This window comes from Entelurus aequoreus, linkage group LG25 (assembly GCF_033978785.1).
Source record: "Entelurus aequoreus isolate RoL-2023_Sb linkage group LG25, RoL_Eaeq_v1.1, whole genome shotgun sequence".
Classification (NCBI taxonomy): Eukaryota; Metazoa; Chordata; class Actinopteri; order Syngnathiformes; family Syngnathidae; genus Entelurus; species Entelurus aequoreus.
Genome location: NC_084755.1, coordinates 14,540,924 through 14,564,492, shown reverse-complemented (window position 1 = coordinate 14,564,492; position 23,569 = coordinate 14,540,924). Strand labels below are relative to the sequence as shown.

General features: G+C 41.0%; 2 protein-coding genes across 3 annotated transcripts in view; both read left to right on the top strand.

Moving 5' to 3' along the window:
• The first annotated feature begins 382 nt into the window (after positions 1-382).
• LOC133642532 (cytochrome P450 2K1-like) lies at positions 383-8,520 on the top strand. Of its 2 annotated transcripts, none has more exons than XM_062036771.1 (9): positions 383-597; positions 681-832; positions 4,549-4,698; positions 4,775-4,935; positions 7,214-7,393; positions 7,467-7,608; positions 7,683-7,867; positions 7,947-8,088; positions 8,157-8,520. In XM_062036771.1, the coding sequence occupies exons 3-9, from the start codon at positions 4,584-4,586 to the stop codon at positions 8,342-8,344; spliced, it is 1,113 nt and encodes a 370-aa protein (XP_061892755.1). In that variant the 5' UTR covers positions 383-597; positions 681-832; positions 4,549-4,583; the 3' UTR covers positions 8,345-8,520. The 2 variants fall into 2 exon arrangements, with proteins under 2 accessions (XP_061892755.1, XP_061892754.1); XM_062036770.1 differs by having other exon boundaries at positions 670-832.
• A 9,698-nt stretch (positions 8,521-18,218) lies between these two features.
• Positions 18,219-23,569, top strand: part of sun1b (Sad1 and UNC84 domain containing 1b) — a 74,403-nt gene continuing 69,052 nt past the window's right edge. Inside the window, exon 1 of the mRNA XM_062036639.1 lies at positions 18,219-18,358. The gene's annotated coding sequence lies outside the window, so the exon portion shown is untranslated. The remainder of the gene's footprint in view (positions 18,359-23,569) is intronic.

Below are 23,569 nucleotides of genomic sequence, written 5' to 3'. Positions count from 1 at the left end.
TTATACCAACTGAGTTAACGGATAAGATAAGATTTAAATAATACCAAAAGTATTATGCTTGTATATGCATGGTGTTGCTGTGATTAATTATTTATTTTCTGAAATTCTAAAAGCATGTTTAATTGTTGATATCTAAACTTAATTCAGTATGGAAAATATGTAGGGAATCCAAACAATGCACTTTTGTCAAGTAGTACAGAGTGAGTACAAGGTGTTGATCACCTGACATGCCTTTATGAACTTTGTAGTCTTTGTTTGATTACATTTATTTGGTTGACGAGACTATTTCAACATGCCCACTGGAGTGTGATTGGAGGAACAGATCCTTCTCAGCTTTTATAGAGAGCCACTGAGCGTGTGCAGCAAGTGTGTTTGTGAAAGTGCGTGCCCTGACACAGCATGTTTGAAGAGCTCCTGCAGGCTCCTGCTTTGGCCTCCTGGTTGGGGCTTCTTGCAGGCTTGCTGGCCGTCTATCTTTTGTACTCCAGTTGGACTTTCCAAGATAAACAGAAGCTTCCTCCTGGGCCCAGACGTCTTCCCTTGCTTGGTAACCTGCATCAGTTGGATCTCAATTGGCTTGATAAGTGTCTTTTTAAAGTGAGTCAATCTTATTTTACATACTGATGTTTAAGTGCACGTGTTGCATGGACCTAACCCTGATTTGTTTAGCTGTCTAAAAGGTACGGACCGGTGTTTACTATCTACTTGGGACTCAAGAAGGTGGTAGTCCTGGCTGGAAGCAAGACAGTCAAACAGGCTCTCATCAACCATGCTGAGGAGTTTGGGGAGAGAGAAATCACCCCTTTATTCCACGATTTCTCCAAAGGGCATGGTAAATATTTCCTATGTCTGTAGGTGTCTTGAAGGTCACCAACTAAAAGCTACCAGGAAAAGTTTCTCCGAGCTGACAAGATTCATAACTAATCAAAAAAAAAATGCAGCGCTATTAGAATTGCTGTGTCTTCAAGTTGCTAGTGAAAATTGTTTCTGACAGTCTGATAAAAAATGTCATGTGTATTCAGTGTTTACTAATGAGTTGCAATCTCGGGAGCGTGGCCAGGGATACTGTGGGGGCTCAATATGATGTCACTGTTCAATTTGTGGGGGACGGCGTGGCGAAGTTGGTAGAGTGGCCGTGCCAGCAATCGGAGGGTTGCTGGTTACTGGGGTTCAATCCCCACCTTCTACCATCCTAGTCACGTCCCTTGTGTCCTTGGGCAAGACACTTCACCCTTGCTCCTGATGGCTGCTGGTTAGCGCCTTGCATGGCAGCTCCTGCCATCAGTGTGTGAATGTGTGTGTGAATGGATGAATGTGGAAATACTGTCAAAGCGCTTTGAGTACCTTGAAGGTAGAAAAGCCCTATACAAGTACAACCCATTTATCATTTATTTATTTAATTTGCATACTTGGCAAAAAAATATAACTTTATTGTCATGGCACTTAAAACGTATAACGAAATTACATTTTTAGCACAGACCCGTTCATGTCAATGACGCATCTATTTAAAACAAGGCTAAAAAAAAAAGTTATACAAATATTCATTAGCTTTTTGTATAAATATATATATTTGCTGTATTTTTGAATTGTTGCTGCTTATTTATTACAACAGTATGAAAGAGGCTGCACTTTGTACACCTCTGGTACATTTACATGTATTATTCTGCCCTCCCTGAATGTCAGATAAGCAAACAGTCCTTTAAACTAGATGTGAGGTTTGAACATCGATGACATCTATTAAAACAGACAAGAAGCAAGGAAATAAACAGAGACAGGATTCAATTTGGCTCAATTGAGGCGAAACGAGTCGACCTGTAACCTCTTACAGTGTCACCCACGCTCTGGCGAAAGATTGTACGCCACCTCTTTTTATTTGGACTTTCCCTGTTTACATAACAACAGCTGTTTCTAAAGGAATGGGGGTATGTAAACAGCCATTGTTTTCGGTCACATTAACACAAAACATAAAGATGCTTCGGGCTTGGACTGGTCCTGGATCGAGCTTGGGCATGTCTTAGATGACAATAGATAACCCCTCCCGTCTCTTCCCATCGTACACACCGGAATTTTCCAAGCCTTTGGCTTGGTGCAACAAAGACAGCTTCCGTCTGTTCACTGGGAACCCAGAGAACGGAAAGTCTTTTGATAATTTACATACAATTTTTCTGACACTAGAGATGAAAAAAATTCCAACTTGTGGTTGTTTATTTATATTCTCCGCAATAAAGTTGTAAAACTGAGCACACAAATGAATTACTTGAATATGCACATTAAGTGCACATAGGAATCATGTTAAATAGACAATACAGTTTGGTTTAAACAGATAAAAGCAATACAATCATACAAAATAATGGTTGGCTCTTATAACCTTAGCTTAACATACAATTGACGAGGTCATTACCAGGCTAAAGAAAATTAGCATCATAATCGTTTTAACCTTTTACAAATGTTTAACAGAATTGATTTTAACGCAACAAAATGAACATAAAGCGAATGCATTTTGCACTTTGAAGCACAATCCCGTAACTCTATGGAAATGAATATGTACCTCTAACTTTGTGCGCTACTGAAGCTTGTTGCTCAAACCTCAAACACAATATGTAGAATAAAGGTAATGTAAGGTAATTTTTTTTGTGGAACATGATTGCTAGTAGATGACAGCGCATATATCACCTGAAATGTGAAGTATACCTTTCAGTATCGCAAAAGTAAAAACAAATATTTTTTTATTTTTTTTGTTTTTACATGTGTTGGCCTTAAATATTTGACTGTATGGGAAACAGTAGTATTTGTGTAACATCGAAATGTGGTAATCACAAGGTAATAAAAAACTAAAAGGTATATTTGGACCAGAATGAGTTCAGCTTGGTTCAGCTACTACTGCCGTGTAAAAACCCACAGACCAAGAAGTTTGAACTGCCGGCTTATGTTAAACAAATCATAGAAAGACATATGTTGCAGAACATTAATGTGGAGGTTGCCCTCCTGTGGGTCCTTCTGACCACAAAGATGCTCTCGTGGGCCCGGTAGTCTGGGTAACAAGTCTTTTAGTTTCACAAGCAGTGTGGTTTTGCTTTCCAGCAAAATGTCTCTCGCTCTTATGCCTCTGCCCACCAGCAACTACCACACTGTCTCTCGTTCCGGCTGCTGCTAATAAGGGCGACTGGTGATTAGATAACAAGCCCCAGCTGGGCAATCTACTCACCTGCCGCTGACTTACACACCCCAATCCCCGGCATTCCCACAGACCACGCCCCCCTCCACAATTAAATATATAATAAAATAAAATAGTAGAAAGTTGCAATCCTTTATATGTTTGCATTTGTTTAGATTTTCGGTTGAGGTTGCAATGTTTTGTTTGGTTTAAGTTGTTTGTTTTGTGTTAATTCAGTTTACTTTGAATCTAGTTTTGTTCTATTCTTCTAGTTCTAATTAAGTTTCAAATTAGATTTGACACACTCATTTACATCTGCAGCTATCAATTACTGCATCTTAGTAATAAAGTATTATATTGATTAGTTCGTCCAATTAATCAAGTAATCGGATACAACAATCTTTATAGTCTTAATATATATTTTAGGGAAAATTGCTGAAATAAATATACAAAAATCAAGGTCAACCCCTTAACGCATGTGATTAATAAAATTAATTATTCCGTTATCGTAAAGGAATCAAAATTAATTACGACATCTGCACCCAACTTCAGGAACTGGTTAAATGAACTTGTGAATGTAATGACTCTTGAAAAAATAAGATTTATAAACTCTAAAAATATGAATAACTGGGAACTAATCTGGAAACCTTTACTGACATATATTGAATCATAACTTATAGACATTTAAATAATTTTTTTTTAAATAAAATAAAAATCTTTTGTAGTTATATTCTTTTTTTATTATTGTTATTCTTTTTTGTATTCATCCTACACTATTGTTTTTTTTGTTTTTTTGTGTCACTTTTGATATGGTTTTGTCACGGTTTACTTGCTTTTTTTGTTGTTGCTTTTTTGTGACTTTTTATTTTGTATTGTTTTGCATCTGATCAAGCCCTGTGACTTTCTTTTTCTTTTTTAAGTGTGAACGGTGGAGAGGTCCTCGGGAGGTGATATGGTGATCACTTCCTGAGGATCCTTGATGCCGACAAATATTCATCCATCTTGCTATGGTCTGGATAGCCTGCTGATCCTGAGCCAGAGCGGGATGGATGGATATATATACAATATCTGGGTGTTTTTTCTAATAATGTCTATACTGTAAACCTTGAGTTGTTAAAGTTCAAGTGCAACTCTCTCTTCAAGTGTGCATGTGAGTGTGTATGAGTGGATGTGAACTTGTATGAAAGGTTTGCGTGAGAAAAGTATGATTGTAAATGTGATTTTAACGGCAAAATCCAATAAAATATATTAGAAAAAAAAAATTTTTTTTAAATTAATTACGACATTTGTTATGACCTCACTTAAACCCGGAAGTTATATGGATATATAACTGAAATTAAGTTACACTAAAAATTAGTTTTCTCCTGTAAAACATATTTGGCACTTGCTTACAGGCATAGTATTCTCCAATGGTGATGGCTGGAAGGAAATGAGGCGTTTTACCTTAGCGACTCTGAAAGATTTTGGGATGGGCAAGAGACTCAGTGAGGAGAAAATCACTGAGGAGTGTCACTACCTGATTAAAGAGTTTGAAAAACATGAAGGTAACTTGTTACTGACTTAAATCCACATTTTTTTACAGTATGTATGGTTTCTAAAGCATTCTGTCTTCTCTCTCAGACAAAGGCTTTGACAACGCAACGATCATCACCTACGCAGTTTCAAATATCATTTCTGCCATCATATTCGGAAAGAGGTTTGACTTCAAAGATCCAATTCTCCAAGAAATGGTGGAAAATGACAAACAAATCATCCGTCTGTCTGCATCAGATTCCATTATGGTACCCCAGCACATTGTGTATTTAAAAGGCCTAAAAAAATGAGCCAATTGCATTGCTGTTACTGTTCCAAATGACACACAAGTTAATTGTACTGAGGCATTAGGTGTGGCTTCAAGTAGATACAAAAATAACATATTTCATTATAATTAAGTCAAAATCGGTCAAAATGCTATCATTGAGTGTTATAATGATGGAAGTTCACAGCAAACAAGTCAAACAAATTCAAACTTTAATATCAATATAAGGTACACAACAAATGCACAGTGCATCCAAACAACCCAACAGATATTGAATTAACATCTCAACATTGATGGGATTAATCAAAATAATGGAAGAGGTTACCAATACAAAATATTTGTGTTTAAGGACTTCACTAAAGCATTTGACGCAATTAACCAGAATATATATATACAACGGTATGGCATCAAAGAGTTAGTTTTAAACTAGGTAAGAAGCTACTAAACCAACTGGAAGCAATATGTGTGGATATGTGTGGATGGATCTTTATTATCATTGCCTAAGTACAATATTTTTTTTTTTTCCAGCACAAATCCGTTCAAGGTTAAACACACACTGTACAGGGTTACAGAACAGGAACGCTGATGGGCTGCCACCACGCTGACCCGTAATAGGTGTGGAAAAAGGTAGAAGCTGGTGGAGGATGAGTAAAAATTAATCAATCAGTCAATTTCAGACTGCGATAGCAAAGCATGTACCGTATTTTTCGGAGTATAAGTCGCTCCGTAGTATAAGTCGCACCGGCCGAAAATGCATAATAAAGAAGAAAAAAAACATATATAAGTCGCACTGGAGTATACGGTAAGTCTCATTTTTTGGGAACATTTATTGATAAAACCCAACACCAAGAATAGACATTTGAAAGGCAATTTAAAATAAATAAAGAATAGTGAACAACAGGCTGAATAAGTGTACGTTATATGAGGCATAAATAACCAACTGAGAACGTGCCTGGTATGTTAACGTAACATATTATGGTAAGAGTCATTCAAATAACTATAACATATAGAACATGCTATACGTTTACCAAACAATCTGTCACTCCTAATCGCTAAATCCCATGAAATCTTATACGTCTAGTCTCTTACGTGAATGAGCTGAATAATATTATTTGATATTTTACGGTAATGTGTTAATAATTTCACACATAAGTCGCTCCTGAGAATAAGTCGCACCCCCAGCCAATCTATGAAAAAAACTGCGACTTATAGTCCGAAAAATACGGTATGCATATTACAACAGTCAAACATAAGAGATAAGTGTAGGCTGCACTATGGTTGGTCTCAAGGTAACAACACCAACATTTTAAATGTTCCATTGAAAATATGGAACAAACATCTATCAAAATGTTTTATTACGACTTTGGTAAGCTATGAAGCCGCACCACTTGAAGGATTGTCGGCGTTTTGTTTTGCAATATTATACAAAAGCAACTTTTCTAACCTTCTGGTACCTGCTGATCTGTATTTGGGATCTGCATAAATCCTGAAAAATTGCGCGCGTCCACGCCGACGCCGTAGTCGATAAGCTTCTTCTTTTTCTCTATCTTCTTGTTATGGGACATTCATCCTCCGCTGTTGCCATTTCTAATAGAGTAAAGTTCTTACTTATATCTGTCAGTAAACTCGCCATGAAAGTGCTAAGACATACCGGTGTAGTGAGTTTACATTACTCACCCAAGGAACTTTAGTTTTTCGAGAGTTCCGGTTGGACGTTTTTTTTACGGGACACATTTCCGGTGTTGTTGTTTCCGGATGAGGAGATGCTGCTCCGTTATTGATGTAAATGAAGTCTGAATGTCATTAAAACAGTTAGATCCATCTTTTGACACTTCTTACACTCCCGTCCTTGCACGCTACACCGCTACAACAAAGATGACGGGGAGAAGACGCTGCCGAAGGTGAGCCACGTAAATAAGACCGCCCACAAAACGGCGCATCCTGAAGCGACTGTCAGAAAGCAGCTTAAATATGATCTGTAAAACATAATCTATGCAACATTTTGACCAAAGAACTAACATTACATGTTATGTAGACCATCAGGAAGTGTTTTACATTTAGAAAACAATTATAATAATATGACTCCTTTAATGCGTCCTATAATCCGGAGCGCGTAATATATGAAAAAAGATCAAAAATAGACAATTCATCGGCAGTGCGCCCTATGGTCCGGAAAATACGATATTCAGAAATATCGGTATTCAAAAGTGATATTTGTATTCCCCAACGAAGGGAATAATGTCTATTTTTTTCCATGACAGGTCTACGATGCGTTTCCAATGCTGGGTCCCTTGCTTAAAAACTGGAGGGATTTAATGAAAAATGTGGAGGATATCAAGCAGCGTTCATTGCACTTAATAAACAAACTAAGAGAGACTTTCAATCCTGACATATGTCGGTGCTTTGTCGATGCTTTCTGCACACGTAAGCTGAGTCTGGAGGTATGACGTCAATGTGGTTACATTCTACTTAATGCAACCGTGCATGTCAAAAATATCTGATGTGTTTCGTAAGGAGTCTGACGTTCAGAGGGTGCACTACCACGATGACAACCTGGTCTACAGCGTGATGGATTTGTTTGGCGCTGGAACCGACACAACATCAAACGCTCTTCGCTGGAGTCTACTTTTAATGGCCAAGTACTCTCAAATACAAGGTGCTAATCATAATAATAATGCTTGAGAGAGTAGTGGTAGAATGGCATTACTATCAGTGGTCTATTTCCTGCAGATCGGGTCCAGGAGGAGCTTAGTAGGGTGGTGGGAGACCGTCAGATCACAATGGAGGACAGGAAGAACCTGCCTTACATCGATGCTGTCATCCACGAGACGCTGAGGTTCGCCAACATTGTCCCCATGACCGTCACTTACAACACCAGCAGAGACGTCACCTTCCTGGGATACTTCTTTGAAAAGGTCCGCTGCTGCTCCGTGAATAATGGATCCCATTCAAGTCAAAAAATAATTTGAGTTTTTTGTCACTTGGTGCACCAAGGGGACCACTGTGCTCCCTCTGCTGACATCTGTCCTCTATGATGAGAGTGAGTGGGAGACACCAAACACCTTCAACCCTTCCCACTTCCTGGACGAGGAGGGTAAATTCATCAGGAGGGATGCTTTCTTGCCCTTCTCTGCAGGTACAACCTCTCTTTCTTTCTTTGTTTTAGTTACTTGCTTTTTAGATTCACAGAAATTCTCTTTGCAGGCCGCAGGGCTTGTCTTGGGGAAGGTCTGGCCCGGATGGAGCTATTCCTCTTCTTCACACACCTCCTGCAGCGCTTTCGATTCACCCCTGCACCCGGGATGACGGAGGACCAGCTCGATTTGACACCAGTGGTGGGTTTTTCACTCAGTCCTCTACCACACCAGTTGTGTGCTCTCAGTCGCCACTAAGGAGGAGCTGTTTAGATAAAAGTAAAAGGAGTGTCTAATACCTTTGCACTCACTCTGTCAATTTAGGATCAATGATTAACATTATTAACATTACAATGGGATAAAATATCAAAGGACTGCTAATAATAACCACAATGTGACATTTGAAATACTTTCAAATGATCGACAGTTACTTATACTTATAAGTATAAGTAACTGTCGATCATTTGAAAGTATATCTACTATGTAAAGGCTATAGCCTTTACATAGAAGATAATGTATTTGTAATAGTTTCAAAAGTGGTGTAGAACCTTATACATTTTGTTTTGTAATTTGTGGATAATATAATTGATAAATAAGCAAAATTTGGACTGTCCTGATAATGTCACTATCTCCTCATAATAAAATGTACCCAATATAAAGTCAAACAAAATAGTGCATAATGCAATAATAACAATAAAAGTTCCAACACTTTGTCCTAAATTGTATGTGTTTTTTTGTATTTAATATATTGAAAATGACTTCTTTGTCAGGCTTGCTACTGACAGTTTGGTCATGTTTTGGTGTTTTAATTCCTGTCTAGTGCTTGTTCTAGTTTCTACTTCCTGTGTTTTGAATCACTTCCTGTCCTGTGCTTGTTCTAGTTTATATTTCCTGTGTTTAGAATCATTTCCTGTCCCGGTGCTCTTGCTTAGTCAGTATTTCCTGTTTGGTTTCTGTGTTTTTAAGCACCTTTAGTTTCTGTTCTATTTAGTTCCACCTGGGTCCCTCCTTCAGTGCTGGATCGTTGTACTTTGTAGACCATTGCTTAGTGTGCTGTTTTTGTTGGTTGGGACACACGTGCAAGTCAATTGTTACAAATTGTACTTCACACACGTGTTTTGCCTCTCAACTAGCACTAAAATTTGGCTTTGATGTTGCTGTAAAAGGACTTGGTCAAAGAAGCTTGGGAGAAGCTGCTGCAACTCTTTGTGTTGCATCTTTAAAGGAGTGTGTAAATCAATTTGGGTATTGGAAATGACAATGACAATAACAATATGCAATACGATACAATGTTATGTCATTTTTGATTTGTAAAATATTTAATAAATACACTGATAAATATAGGATTTTTTTGATTGACCTGACCATTGTACTTAATGCTATATTGTCTTTGTATCACACTACAACTTCAAAATAAGTCGATAAACAATTGTGCAATTAGTTGAGTACAGTTAATTCCATGTTGTCTGGTTACATTTTATGCATCGAAAGGGATATCAATTAATCAAAGTTTATTTATATAGCCCTAAATCACAAGTGTCTCAAAGGGCTACACAAGCCACAACGACATCCTCGGCTCAGATCCCACATCAGGGCAAGGAAAAACTCAACCCAATGGGCTACAATGAGAAACCTTTGAGGGGACCGCAGATGTGGGGAACAGCTAGCGCGTCATCTGTGGTCACCTAATCTGTCCCCCCCCCCCTCTCTTTTGCAGAGCAGAAAAGAGACGGCAGATCAACTGGTTTAAAAAGGGATCTATTTAAAGGCTACAGTCTACAAATGAGTTTTAAGATGGGACTTAAATGCTTCTACTGAGGTAGCATCTCTAACTGTTACCTTGGAGGGCATTCCAGAGTACTGGAGCCCGAATAGAAAACGCTCGCTTTAGAGCCTGCAGACTTTTTTTGGGCTCTGGGAATCCCTAATAAGCGGGATTTCTTTGAACGCAGATTTCTTGCCTGGAACATGGTACAATACAATCAGCAAGATAGGATGGGGCTAGACCGTTTAGTATTTTAAATGTAAGTAGTAAAACCTTAAAGGCCTACTGAAATGAATTTTTTTTATTTAAACGGGGATAGCAGTGTTACGTCTTCGACGCATGGCTGCGATTGTTGTGTTCCTTCCAAGGCAGGAGACAAGCAGGAGTGTCGTGGAGTTAAGATGAAGTATTATTTTAATAAATTAAAGGCAAGACAAAAATACAAAACTGAGGACGCTAGCAAGCGTGGAGCAGAACAAAACCAAAATGTCACCAAAGGTGAAAAAACGAGGAAAGCTAGACTTTGCTACAGCGATGAGAAAAAAAAAAACATGAGACGTAAATGTTGCCTACAGCAAACATTGACCCAGCAACTACTGCTGGGTGACCGCACACTATAAAGGGGAGTGATTAACCAAAACACCTGGCGAGAACACTAATTGCTAAACTAAGACAGGTGAGGAGAATCAGTGCCCATGGAAACCAACAGTAAACAGGGAAAGAGGGTGCTCCCAGGAAACAGACTAACACAGAAACATTACCAAAAACATACATCATGCCATGATCCGGGTAACGGATCATGACATAACCCCCCCCTTAAGGGACGGATCCCAGACGTCCCAAACTAGAAACCCCTCCCCTAAAAAAAAAACCTCCAGAATAAGTCAAAAGTCACGGGAGGGTGGAGGGAGGTCTTGGTGGTGGGCCGCCCAGCCATGTGTCCCCGAAGCCACCGGGGACAAGTCAGGTGGCGGCGGCGAGTAGATTGTCGCCGCCTTTGTCGAGGCGGGCGACCTCGGAATGGCCATGTCTGTGGCCGTTGAGGAGGCGGACGAGACTGACGCCAGAACCTCAGCAGTCTTTGAGTCCTACACCCAAGTCCTGGGCGTCGCTGCTGTTGGCGCCAAAAGCGTCCATAAAAAGTCCAGAGACGAGGAGGTGGGCGGCGCCGTGGTGTGGCCCGCCAGACAGGAGTAGGTGGGCGGCGCCGTGGTGCGGCCCGCCTGACATGAGGAGGTGGGCACGTCGTCGGCGAAGCAGGCGTAGAAGCCGTGGGAGGCGTGGTAGGCGAGGCAGGTGTGGAAGCCGCGGGAAGCGTCATCGCCGTGGAAACAGGAGGCGTCGCCGTGGAAGCAGCAGGAGGCGTCGCCATGGAAGCAGGAGGCATCGCCATGGAAGCAGGAGGCTCGTCTGTCGGCGTGGGCGGAGCCAGAGGCGGAGCAGGCGGCTCGTCTGCCGGCGTGGGCAGAGCCATAGGCGGAGCAGGCGGCTCGTCTGCCGGCGTGGGCGGAGCCATAGGCGGAGCAGGCGGCTCGTCTGCCGGCGTGGGCGGAGCAGGCGGCTTGTCTGCCGGCGTGGGCGGAGCAGGCGGCTCGTCTGCCGGCGTGGGCGGAGCCAGAGGCGGAGCAGGCGGCTCGTCTGCCGGCGTGGGCGGAGCCAGAGGCGGAGCAGGCGGAGCAGGCGGCTCGTCTGTCGGCGTGGGCGGAGCAGGCGGCTTGTCTGCCGGCGTGGGCGGAGCAGGCGGCTTGTCTGCCGGCGTGGGCGGAGCAGGCGGCTCGTCTGCCGGCGTGGGCGGAGCCAGAGGCGGAGCAGGCGGCTCGTCTGCCGGCGTGGGCGGAGCCATAGGCGGAGCAGGCGGCTCGTCTGCCGGCGTGGGCGGAGCCAGAGGCGGAGCAGGCGGCTCGTCTGCCGGCGTGGGCGGAGCCAGAGGCGGAGCAGGCGGCTCGTCTGCCGGCGTGGGCGGAGCCATAGGCGGAGCAGGCGGCTCGTCTGCCGGCGTGGGCGGAGCCATAGGCGGAGCAGGCGGCTCGTCTGCCGGCGTGGGCGGAGCCATAGGCGGAGCAGGCGGCTCGTCTGCCGGCGTGGGCGGAGCAGGCGGCCTGTCTGCCGGCGTGGGCGGAGCAGGCGGCTCGTCTGCCGGCGTGGGCGGAGCCAGAGGCGGAGCAGGCGGCTCGTCTGCCGGCGTGGGCGGAGGTCTCAGCTGGACTGCTAGGTGGGCCGTAGGGGGAATCATCACCTGCAGCGCGGTGAGTATACTTCCCAGCTGTCTCTCCAAAGCATCAAGGCGAGCATCTTGGCGTTCCGCCATGGCGTTGACGCAAGCCCCAAGAACGCCAAACTGTTCCTCCTGTTGTCCAAGTTGTTTTTCCTGTTGGTTCAATGCCCTTTTTACTGGGTCGGTCTCTGCAGGGTCTCGTGTGCTTTGCAGAGCTGGAGCAGGAGGTGGAGAGGATGGTGTTTGCAGGACCACCAGCGTTGATGGTGGCGTCAGCGTGGCAGGCGTGGGAGGAGCCAGAGGAGCAGGAAGTAGGGCCGAAGCAGACAGCTCCCCCGCTGGAGGAGAGGCAGGCAGCAACCTCAGTGGAATGAGGTCTGCTTGCCCCGCTGACACGCTACCAGCACTGGCCCCCCCCTCAGGAAGCAGATTCCAGATGCTAGATGGAGCTGGTGGGGGGAGCGCTTGTGCGGGTTCGGCGGGAGCAGAGGGCACGGGCGGGTGGGCTCTAGGAAGCCTGGGAGCTGGCCTTGTGCGTGAGCGCCGCTGGCGTCTTTCTGGACAATTGCCAGCAGGTGGTGTCTGAGGGGAGGAGAAGCCGCACGGGAAGAGCCTGGCAGACAACGTTGGGGGAAAAGTGTCCATTTCGCAACCCTCATACGCATGTGCCTCTGTGCCTGCCCACTGCCCGAGCCTTCGCTTACCGGGTGGCGTGGACGATGTCCGGGTGGCTTGAGAGTGGGGGAGGAAGCGGGTCTCTGCTTCCGTCAACTTCGCCATCAGCTGCCCCCATGCCACCAGAGCGCCGGCCGGAAGGTCTTCTTCGGACAGCTCCGCTTCGTCTTCGCTCTCCCATGGCTGGACGTCCGCTCTGAGCTCCCGGAGGATGTCTTGCTTGTCCATGTTGGACAGGAACACTTCGTCTGGCTGGGTCAATCTGTTACGTCTTCGACGCATGGCTGCGATTGTTGTGTTCCTTCCAAGGCAGGAGACAAGCAGGAGTGTCGTGGAGTTAAGATGAAGTATTATTTTAATAAATTAAAGGCAAGACAAAAATACAAAACTGAGGACGCTAGCAAGCGTGGAGCAGAACAAAACCAAAATGTCACCAAAGGTGAAAAAACGAGGAAAGCTAGACTTTGCTACAGCGATGAGAAAAAAAAAAACATGAGACGTAAATGTTGCCTACAGCAAACATTGACCCAGCAACTACTGCTGGGTGACCGCACACTATAAAGGGGAGTGATTAACCAAAACACCTGGCGAGAACACTAATTGCTAAACTAAGACAGGTGAGGAGAATCAGTGCCCATGGAAACCAACAGTAAACAGGGAAAGAGGGTGCTCCCAGGAAACAGACTAACACAGAAACATTACCAAAAACATACATCATGCCATGATCCGGGTAACGGATCATGACAAGCAGATCTATTCTATGTGTCATACTTGATCATTTCGCGATATTGCCATATTTTTGCTGAAAGGATTTAGTATAGAACAACGACGATAAAGATTGCAACTTTTGGTATCTGATAAAAAAAAGGCTTGCACCTACCGGAAGTAGCGTGACGTAGTCAGTTGAACATATACGCAAAGTTCCCTATTGTTTACAATGATGGCCGCATGAAGTGAGAGAGATTCGGACCGAGAAAGCGACAATTTCCCCATTAATTTGAGCGAGGATGAAAGATTTGTGGATGAGTAAAGTGCAAGTGAAGGACTAGTGGGGAGTTGAAGCTATTCAGATAGGGAAGATGCTGTGAAAGCCGGGGGTGACCTGATATTCAGCTGGGAATGACTACAACAGTAAATAAACACAAGACATATATATACTCTATTAGCCACAACACAACCAGGCTTATATTTAATATGCCACAAATTAATCCTGCATAAAAACACCTGCGTGTTTGTTATGCTAGCTCCTAGCTCCTCTGCTAGCTCCTAGCTCCATAGAACACGCCAATACAATTCAAACACCTGATCAACACACACAATCACTCAGCCCAAAAGACCGTTTACCTAACCCAAGGTTCATAAAGCGTATATATTTTTAAAATGTTACGTACGTGACGCGCACATACGGTCAAGTTATCGAATGTTTAGCAGCCAAGGCTGCATACTCACGGTACCTGATATTCAGCTGGGAATGACTACAACAGTAAATAAACACAAGACATATATATACTCTATTAGCCACAACACAACCAGGCTTATATTTAATATGCCACAAATTAATCCTGCATAATAACACCTGCGTGTTTGTTATGCTAGCTCCTAGCTCCTCTGCTAGCTCCTAGCTCCATAGAACACGCCAATACAATTCAAACACATGATCAACACACACAATCACTCAGCCCAAAAGACCGTTCACCTAACCCAAGGTTCATAAAGCTTATATATTTTTAAAAAGTTACGTACGTGACGCGCACGTACGGTACGGTACGTGTTATGCTAGCTCCTAGCTCCTCTGCTAGCTCCTAGCTCCATAGAACACGCCAATACAATTCAAACACATGATCAACACACACAATCACTCAGCCCAAAAGACCGTTCACCTAACCCAAGGTTCATAAAGCTTATATATTTTTAAAAAGTTACGTACATACGCAAAAAAAAGCCAAAGCTGCATACTCACAGTAGCACGTCTGCGTCTTTGTCATCCAAATCAAAGTAATCCTGGTAAGAGTCTGTGTTGTCCCAGTTCTCTACAGGCGTCTGTGTATCCAAATCAAAAGTCCTCCTGGTTAGAGTCTCTGTTATCCGAGTTCTTCCATCTTGACTGCATCTTTCGGGAATGTAAACAAAGAAGCGCCGGCTGTGTACTGTTGTGGCTGACTACGTTCGAAAAATACGTCCATTTCGCACCGACAACTTTCTTCTTTGCTTGCTCGGCTTCCTTCTCAATAATGCAATGAACATGATTGAAACAGATTCACGAACACAGATGTCCAGAATACTGTGGAATTATGAAATGAAAACAGAGCTTTTTCGTATCGGCTTCAATGTGGAAGGCATACCCGTGTTCGCCGGGCTACGTCACACGCATACGTCATCCTCAGAGGCGTTTCGAACCGGAAGTTTAGCGGCAAATTTAAAATGTCACTTTATAAGTTAACCCGGCCGTATTGGCATGTGTTATAATGTTAAGATTTCATCATTGATATATAAACTATCAGACTGCGTGGTCGGTAGTAGTGGGTTTCAGTAGGCCTTTAAAGTCACTGTGACAGTCTCTCACTGTCGGGGTTCTATGGACCACCAAGGACTGACAGGACTGGAGCTGTTTTGACTTCATTTTATTATTTCAATAAAACGTTAGTGCAGGTCGGGTCGCTTTTCAGCTCCTTCCGCGTCAACTTTGTCTGCCTCTCGCTCTCTTCCGCCCTGTATCCACTGTTGGCTCTCCAACTCCTTCTCTCCCGATGTTCTCGGCTGCCGCCCTTTTACACACTGATATTTGTTTCAGCGTCGATCCTGGCGCGCCCCGCCTCGCCGCGGGCCCGCCGGTCACCGCCACCGTCTCAGGGTCGGCCCTGGCGTGCCCTGCCTCGCTGTCGGTCTGCCGGGCACGCCTCCCCACAGTCACATCTTAAGTGCACAGGAAGCCAGTGCAGGTGAGCCAGTATAGGCGTAATATGATCAAACTTTCTTGTTCTGTACCAACTGTAATCTTTTAATGCTGGACATAGGGAGACACGAAAATAATACGTTACAGTAATTGAGACGAGACGTAACGAACGCATGAATAATGATCTCAGCGTCGCTAGTGGACAAAATGGAACGAATTTTAGCGATATTACGGAGATGAAAGAAGGCCTTTTTAGTAACACTCTTAATGTGTGATCTAAACGAGAGAGTGGGGTCGAAGATAATACCCAGATTCTTTACCGAGTCGCCTTGTGTAATTGTTTGGTTGTCAAAAGTTAAGGTGGTAATATTAAATATCAATCAATCAATCAATCAATGTTTACTTATATAGCCCTAAATCACTAGTGTCTCAAAGGGCTTAAATAGGGACTAAATAGGTGTCGGTGTCTAGCAGGACCGATAATCAGCATTTCCGTTTTCTTAGCGTAGAGTTGCAAAAAGTTAGCGGACACCCATTGTTCAATTTCTTTTAGACACGCCTGCAGGTTGTATCAATATCTTTTGGATATAGACCTTGTAAAAAAATTATGAAAATAGCAAATAGTAATGTGTTAATGTCTTACAGTCTTTTGCCACTTTCTTGTGTCCCTTCCATTTCAAACATATTCCAATTCTTTCTTTCTGTCTTTCTTTTAGTTTATTTTGAACATGAACACACTTACAGCATAATACATCACACAATTTCATATCAGTTCTCTTTACATCATGTCCGAAAAGGAGTAGGAAGAAGCAAAGCTTATTTAATCCTACCCCTTTCCCACGTCAGAGCGTTTACAAATATATACATTCATTTACTGACCTTTTTATAGTAAAATTACATCCGTGAATGAGTAATACAACAGTTTTGTAATATGTAATTAATCAAGTCAGTCATTATTAACATACTGAGATGAAGAATATCTTATTTTCAATAAGGTTGAAAGTATTTCTCATAATTCTTCTTCTTTGTACTTTGTAAGCACTATTAATTTGAACAACCTCTTAAACTGGATCAAATCAGTACAATGTTTAACTTCTTTACTTAATCCATTCCATCATTTAATTCCACATACTGATATGCTAAAGGTTCTAAGTGTTGTACGTGCAGACTGTATCTCACGGAACAGTGGTTGAAAAACACTGCTGTACCGCATGGGCGTCAAACTATGGCCCGCGGGCCAAATTTGGCCCGCCGTGTAATTTATTTTGGCCCTTGAGACAATATCAAATTAACATTAGAGCTGGCCCGCCGGTAATATACAGCGGCGGTGCCGCTGTAACACCGCATTCACCGCTAATACTCATACTTGCCAACCCTTCCGATTTTCCCGGGAGACTCCCGAATTTCAGTGCCCCTCCCCAAAATCCCCTGGGGCAACCATTCTCCCGAATTTCTCCCGATTTCCACCAACATTATTGGGGGGCGTGCCTTAAAGGCACTGCCTTCAGCGTCCTCTACATCCTGTCGTCACGTCCGCTTTTCCTCCATACAAACAGCGTGCCGGCCCACTCACATAATATAAGCGTCTTTTACACACACAAGTGAATGCAAGGCATACTTGGTCAACAGCCATACAGGTCACACTGAGGGTGGCCGTATAAACAACTTTAACACTGTTACAAATATGCGCCACACTGTGAACCCACACCAAACAAGAATAACAAACACATTTCGGGAGAACATCCGCACCCTAACACAACATAAATACAACAGAACAAATACTCAGAACCCCTTGCAGCACTAACTCTTCCGGGATGCTACATACATCCCCGCTACCACCCAACCCCGCCCCCCCAAGCCCTGCCCCCGCCCACCAAATTAATGTTGATATTTACCTCAGAAGGCTGCAAATAGAAAAGAGGCATTCAATTTTTTATTTAAATGTTATTTAATATACCATTGATGTATTTTCGTTTGTTTTTTGAAAGTTGATTTTGCAGTATTAAGTTATATAAGAGTTGCTTGTTCCATATTCAGTATTAAAGCAAATAAGTGTAGCAAACTGAGCAATAATTAACGTTTTATTCATGCACTTTCTCTTGCTACTTCAAGGCTTGAATGTTTGATTAATTCATTATTGTTATTTTATTTTCAAATTTATTTTGAAAATTTTTATTTTGATATTTACCTCAGAAGGCTGCAAATAGAAAAGAGGCATTACATTTTTATTTACATTTTATTTGATATGCCATTTATATTTTATTATTATTATTATTATTATTATTATTTGAAACTCGATTTTGCATGTCACTATAAAGTTATATAAGCCTTGCTTGTTCAATATTCAATGCAAAACTTGTTTGGGTCCCTATTAAAAGGTTAATTTGTTCAACCCTGGCCCGTGGCTTTGTTCAGTTTTTAATTTTGGCCCACTCTGTATTTGAGTTTGACACCCCTGCTGTACTGTATGATCATCCGGGGCTATGTGCTGCTATGTGTTGTTCTGATGTCTGTCGCTAGTTGGCGACGTCGCACACTCGCTGACTTGTTCTATGGTTCCATGCGTGACACAACAAGCAGTCCCCAACAGTGAAACGTTAGCGCCATTCAAACAGTCATCTAGTGAGGCAAGTCAGTCACCCTGACGACTAAGTTTAAAAGTCATCAGAAACGACTCGCAACGGGATTAAAGTTGAACATTCCTCCTTTGGATAGAGTCACCGTGTAAGTACTCGAATAAGGATGTTTCATTATTATTATTAGCTTCGCTGTGCTCTTTGGACTGTGGATCGATATGCTACTGCTTGTGTGTGTTTTTTTTTTTAAAGCTTAGCCAGTTTAAAATGGTCGTTGTGGTTAACTTTGTTCTTGTTTATTATATACAATATTAGTACTAAGTCAAATGACAGTCAAATGGCTGCTGTTGGGTTAAATTATGTGGTGGCTTTAAGTTGTTTCTGTTGTAGGTTTATAAAAGAAGCTCTTACGAGCACGTGCCTGTGCTAGAGATTGTTAATTTGGTGTTTTTTTTTATAAAAAAGAAAAAGAAAAAAGTCGTTGAGAAAACACGACTTTGAACTCGTCCTGTTTTGACAGCAGCGCGCCTTCCGTCTCTGACGTCACATAAGAGACATGTATATAATGTCCACCAGGGGGCGCCGTGTGCAAAACATTTAAAACTCAAATATTTTCAGCAAACATTTTGATGTTATTGTATACTTACTATACCAGTGTTTTTCAACCTTTTTTGAGCCGACGCTAATTTTTTTTTAAAGAAAGATAATACGGAGGCACACCTAACCAGCAGACAACGTTCAAAAATGAAGCTCCACCAGGTTGTCGTGCCTTATTTTGAGTTTGTTGTTGTTTTCCTGTTCCTGTCTTGCGCTGTTATTTTGGTGGCACTTCCTGTTTCGTTTAAAACTCCCAAATATTTTCAACAAACATTTTGATATTATTGTATACTTACTATACCGGTGTTTTTCAACCTTTTTTTTAGCCAAGGCACTTTTTTTTAAAAATAAAGATAATACGGAGGCACACCACCAGCAGAAAACGTTCAAAAATGAAACTACACCAGGTTGTCGTGCCTTATTTTGAGTTTGTTGTTGTTTTCCTGTTCTTGACTTGTGCTGTTATTTTGGTGGCACTTCCTGTTTCGTTTAAAACTCCCAAATATTTTCAACAAACATTTTGATATTATTGTATACTTACTATACCAGTGTTTTTCTACCTTTTTTGAGCCAAGGCACATTTTTTTAAATAAAGAAAATACGGAGGCACACCACCAGCAGAAAATGTTAAAAAATGAAACTCCACCAGGTTGTCGTGCCTTATTTTGAGTTTGTTGTTGTTTTCCTGTTCCTGTCTTGCGCTGTTATTTTGGTGGCACTTCCTGTTTCGTTTAAAACTCCCAAATATTTTCAACAAACATGTTGATATTATTGTATACTTACTATACCAGGTTGTCGTGCCTTATTTTGAGTTTGTTGTTGTTTTCCTGTGTAGTGCTTTAGTTCCTGTCCTGCGCTGTTATTTTGGTGGCCCTTCCTGTTTTGCCTAAAACTCCCAAATATTTTTAACAAACATTTTGATATTATATACCAGTGTCTTTCAACCTTTTTTGAGCCGAGGCACATTTTTTTTAAATAAAGATAATACGGAGGCACACCGCCAGCAGAAAACGTTGCAAAATTAAACTCCACCAGGTTGTCGTGCCTTATTTTGAGTTTGTTGTTGTTTTCCTGTGTAGTGCTTTAGTTCCTGTCTTGCGCTGTTATTTTGGTGGGCCCTTCCTGTTTTGTTGAAAACTCCCAAATATTTTCAACATACATTTTGATATATTTGTATACTTACTATACCAGTGTTTTTCAACCTTTTTTGAGCCAAGGCAATTTTTTTTTTAAATAAAGATAATACGGAGGCACACCACCAGCAGAAAACGTTAAAAAATTAAACTCTACCCGGTTGTCGTGCCTTATTTTGAGTTTGTTGTTGTTTTCCTGTGTAGTGCTTTAGTTCCTGTCTTGCGCTGTTATTTTGGTGGTACTTCCTGTTTTGCCTAAAACACCTAAATATTTTCAACAAACATTTTGATATTATTGAATACTTACTATACCAGTGTTTTTCAATCTTTTTTGAGCCGAGGCACATTTTTTTTTTAAATAAAGATAATACGGAGGCCCACCACCAGCCGAAAACGTTAAAAAATTAAACTCCACCAGGTTGTCGTGCCTTTTTTTGAGGTTGTTGTTGTTTTCCTGTGTAGTGCTCTAGTTCCTGTCGCGTGCTGTTATTTTGGGGGCCCTTCCTGTTTTGTTGGTGTTTTCCTGTAGCAGCTTCATGCCTTCCTTTGAGTGCTATTGTTTGACCTGCTTTCTATTGGCAAACCGGACTATTTCAGTTGTGCGGACACTTTCCTTCTTTGTGGGGACATTTTTGATTGTCATGTCATGTACGGGATGTACTTTGTGGACGCCGTCTCTGCTCCACATGCTGTAAGTCTTTGCTGTCGTCCAGCATTCTGTTTTTGTTTACTTTGTAGCCAGTTCAGTTTTACTTTCGTTTTGCATAGCCATCCCTATGCCTTTTCCTTTCTGTTTTGTTTATTTTTGGTTTAAGCTTTACTTACCTTTTTACAAACCGAAATGCACAAATGGGGGGCGGGGGCATTTGGTAAATACCATGTCCAAATCAGAATCAGAAATACTTTATTAATCCCCAAGGGAAAATTTAAGATTTTCAGCACAATCTTATTCAAGATCAAACATTACAGGGAGACAGAACAGGATCGCTGACGGGTCTGCCAACTTCCGGCGGCCCTTACAAAGCCATGATAAGACTATTTTATCTTTGATTGCCGTGAGATGACGTCACTGCTGAGACTGCCTGCCTGCATGCATGCCTTGTCCAATATTTCTTTAATGTACTGTAATATTTCTACTTAAATGTTTTCTGTCAGATTGAAATAAAGCGTATATAATTTTATAACATGTTCCGATTGACAGTCCACAATTACAGAATGTTTAGCAGGCCGAATATTACATTGTATTATTAAATAGAGAAGGTTAAGACATTGTCGTGCAGATATATGAATACCAAACTTGTACAACATGTAATGTACAGGATATTTTTTTTCATTTATTTATTTCAGGCAATGACATAAAAAAGTACAAAGTTGACAACACATAATAGTATAAATTAATATAGTGCAAAAGGTAATGTACAGTATGTAATGCATATATCAGAATATTTTATTCAGGTAGACAGATCACAGATTACGTTACCAAACAACTTTGACAAATCAAACTGTAACAATCCACATTTTGTATTATTAATGTGTATAACTGGTATCTAGACATCAATGTGTAGCTCCTCCGCCAAATGTAAGTGCTACTACAGCAGGAATACAAGTTCTGTATTCCTACAAAATCTGGCAAGACGCGAATACACTGCAGGTATTTTTCGTTATCGTCCTTGAAAGTGCATTTGTCCTTTTTGTGTTGAGCTGTTTAAAAAAAGCATACTGTTTAAAAATGGTTTCATTAAAGCAAACTGATTGTCCAGTCAAGTTATTAAAAACTTGAACATTTTATGCCAAGAGTACACTTATTAATGATGAAAAACTATATTTATCTGCAATTAATCATGATTAGTTTTAAATTTAATATGAACAAACTTTGATTAAATATTTTAATCGTTTGACAGCCCGGGTTAAAATTGTGCTGTTTTGGGTCAGAAAAGCACCACATTGATTTCAATTTCAATGAGATGTTGATTTGAGATACAAATAATTTGGGTTAGGAGCTCTGTCACGTAACAAATTAAGATCGCAAGTTGATTAGACTTAGACAAACTTTATTGATCCACAAAGGAAATTGTTCCACACAGTAGCTCAGTTACAAAGGATGGAAAGGGTAAGGATGGAAAGGATAATGCAGGTATAAAGTAGATTAAAATGTACCATAGTAGCAATATAAAATATAACATATATGTAATATTTACATATTATATATCTTTGGCAGCTTAGTCACAGATGACCATGCTAATTTACGCTCTTGGGTCAGACACTTATTTCGATTTGATGTTTAATTTTTTATTTTATTTATTTATTTATTTATTTATTTATTTGTATTATTTCTTTATTTTGTAATGGTACTTTAATTATTAATAGTTTATTGTTTTTATTTAAATAGTTTTGTCATCCTATTTTAGTAAATTATTAGTATAATATTTTCAGTTATAATGAGTGTTGTAATTATACGATGCACTTATTTAATTATAATTTTCACATTTTAACTTGATGTTTTGTTGATACGGTACATTCATGTTTGTTGACAACGCCTAGCATGGCTGTACAAGCCAATTCTTGAGTGACAGTCCCTATTGCACTTAGTGCAAACATGTGTAGAGACTTCGTCCCGCTCCTGCTGTGCGATAGTATTTGCAGTACGTTTCCTCCTGTCTCTCTTCTCCTCTGCGAGCTGGCCTCTCCTCAAATCAGCCTCTGCAATACCCCGTCTAACAGCTTGACGACAGACATTTCGGTTCTCTGCCTGTATAATATATACTGATTAGGGATGTCCGATAATGGCTTTTTTGCTGATTTCCGATATTGTCCAACTCTTAATTACAGATACCGATATCAACCGATACCGATATATACAGTCGTGGAATTAACACATTATAATGCCTAATTTGGACAACCAGGTATGGTGAAGATAAGGTCCTTTTAAAAAAATGTATTAAATTAAATAAGATAAATAAATTAAAAACATTTTCTTGAATAAAAAAGAAAGTAAAACAATATAAAAACAGTTACATAGAAACTAGTAATTAATGAAAATTGGTAAAATTAACTGTTAAAGGTTAGTACTATTAGTGGACCAGCAGCACACACAATCATGTGTGCTTACGGACTGTATCCCTTGCAGACTGTATTGATATATAATGTAGGAACCAGAATATTAATAACAGAAAGAAACAACCCTTTTGTGTGAATGAGTGTAAATGGGGGAGGGAGTTTTTTTGGTTTGGTGCACTAATTGTAAGTGTATCTAGTGTTTTTTTATGTTGATTTAATAAATTTTTTTTTAAACCGATACCGATAATAATTAAAAAAAACGATACCGATAATTTCCGATATTACATTTTAAAGCATTTATCAGCCGATAATATCGGCAGGCCGATATTATCGGACATCTCTAATACTGATATATGATATTATATTATATTTTATATAATATATAAAATATATAACAAATCCCAATTACCACGTACAATATTGCAGTATATCAGGGGTGTCCAAACTTTTTCCACTGAGGGCCCCGCACTAAAAAATCAAAGCAAGCGAGGGCCATTTAGATATTTTTTTATTTTAAAAAACAATTGAATATGTGTATAAAAAATTTACATTTAGGCCTCCACTCAGGCTTG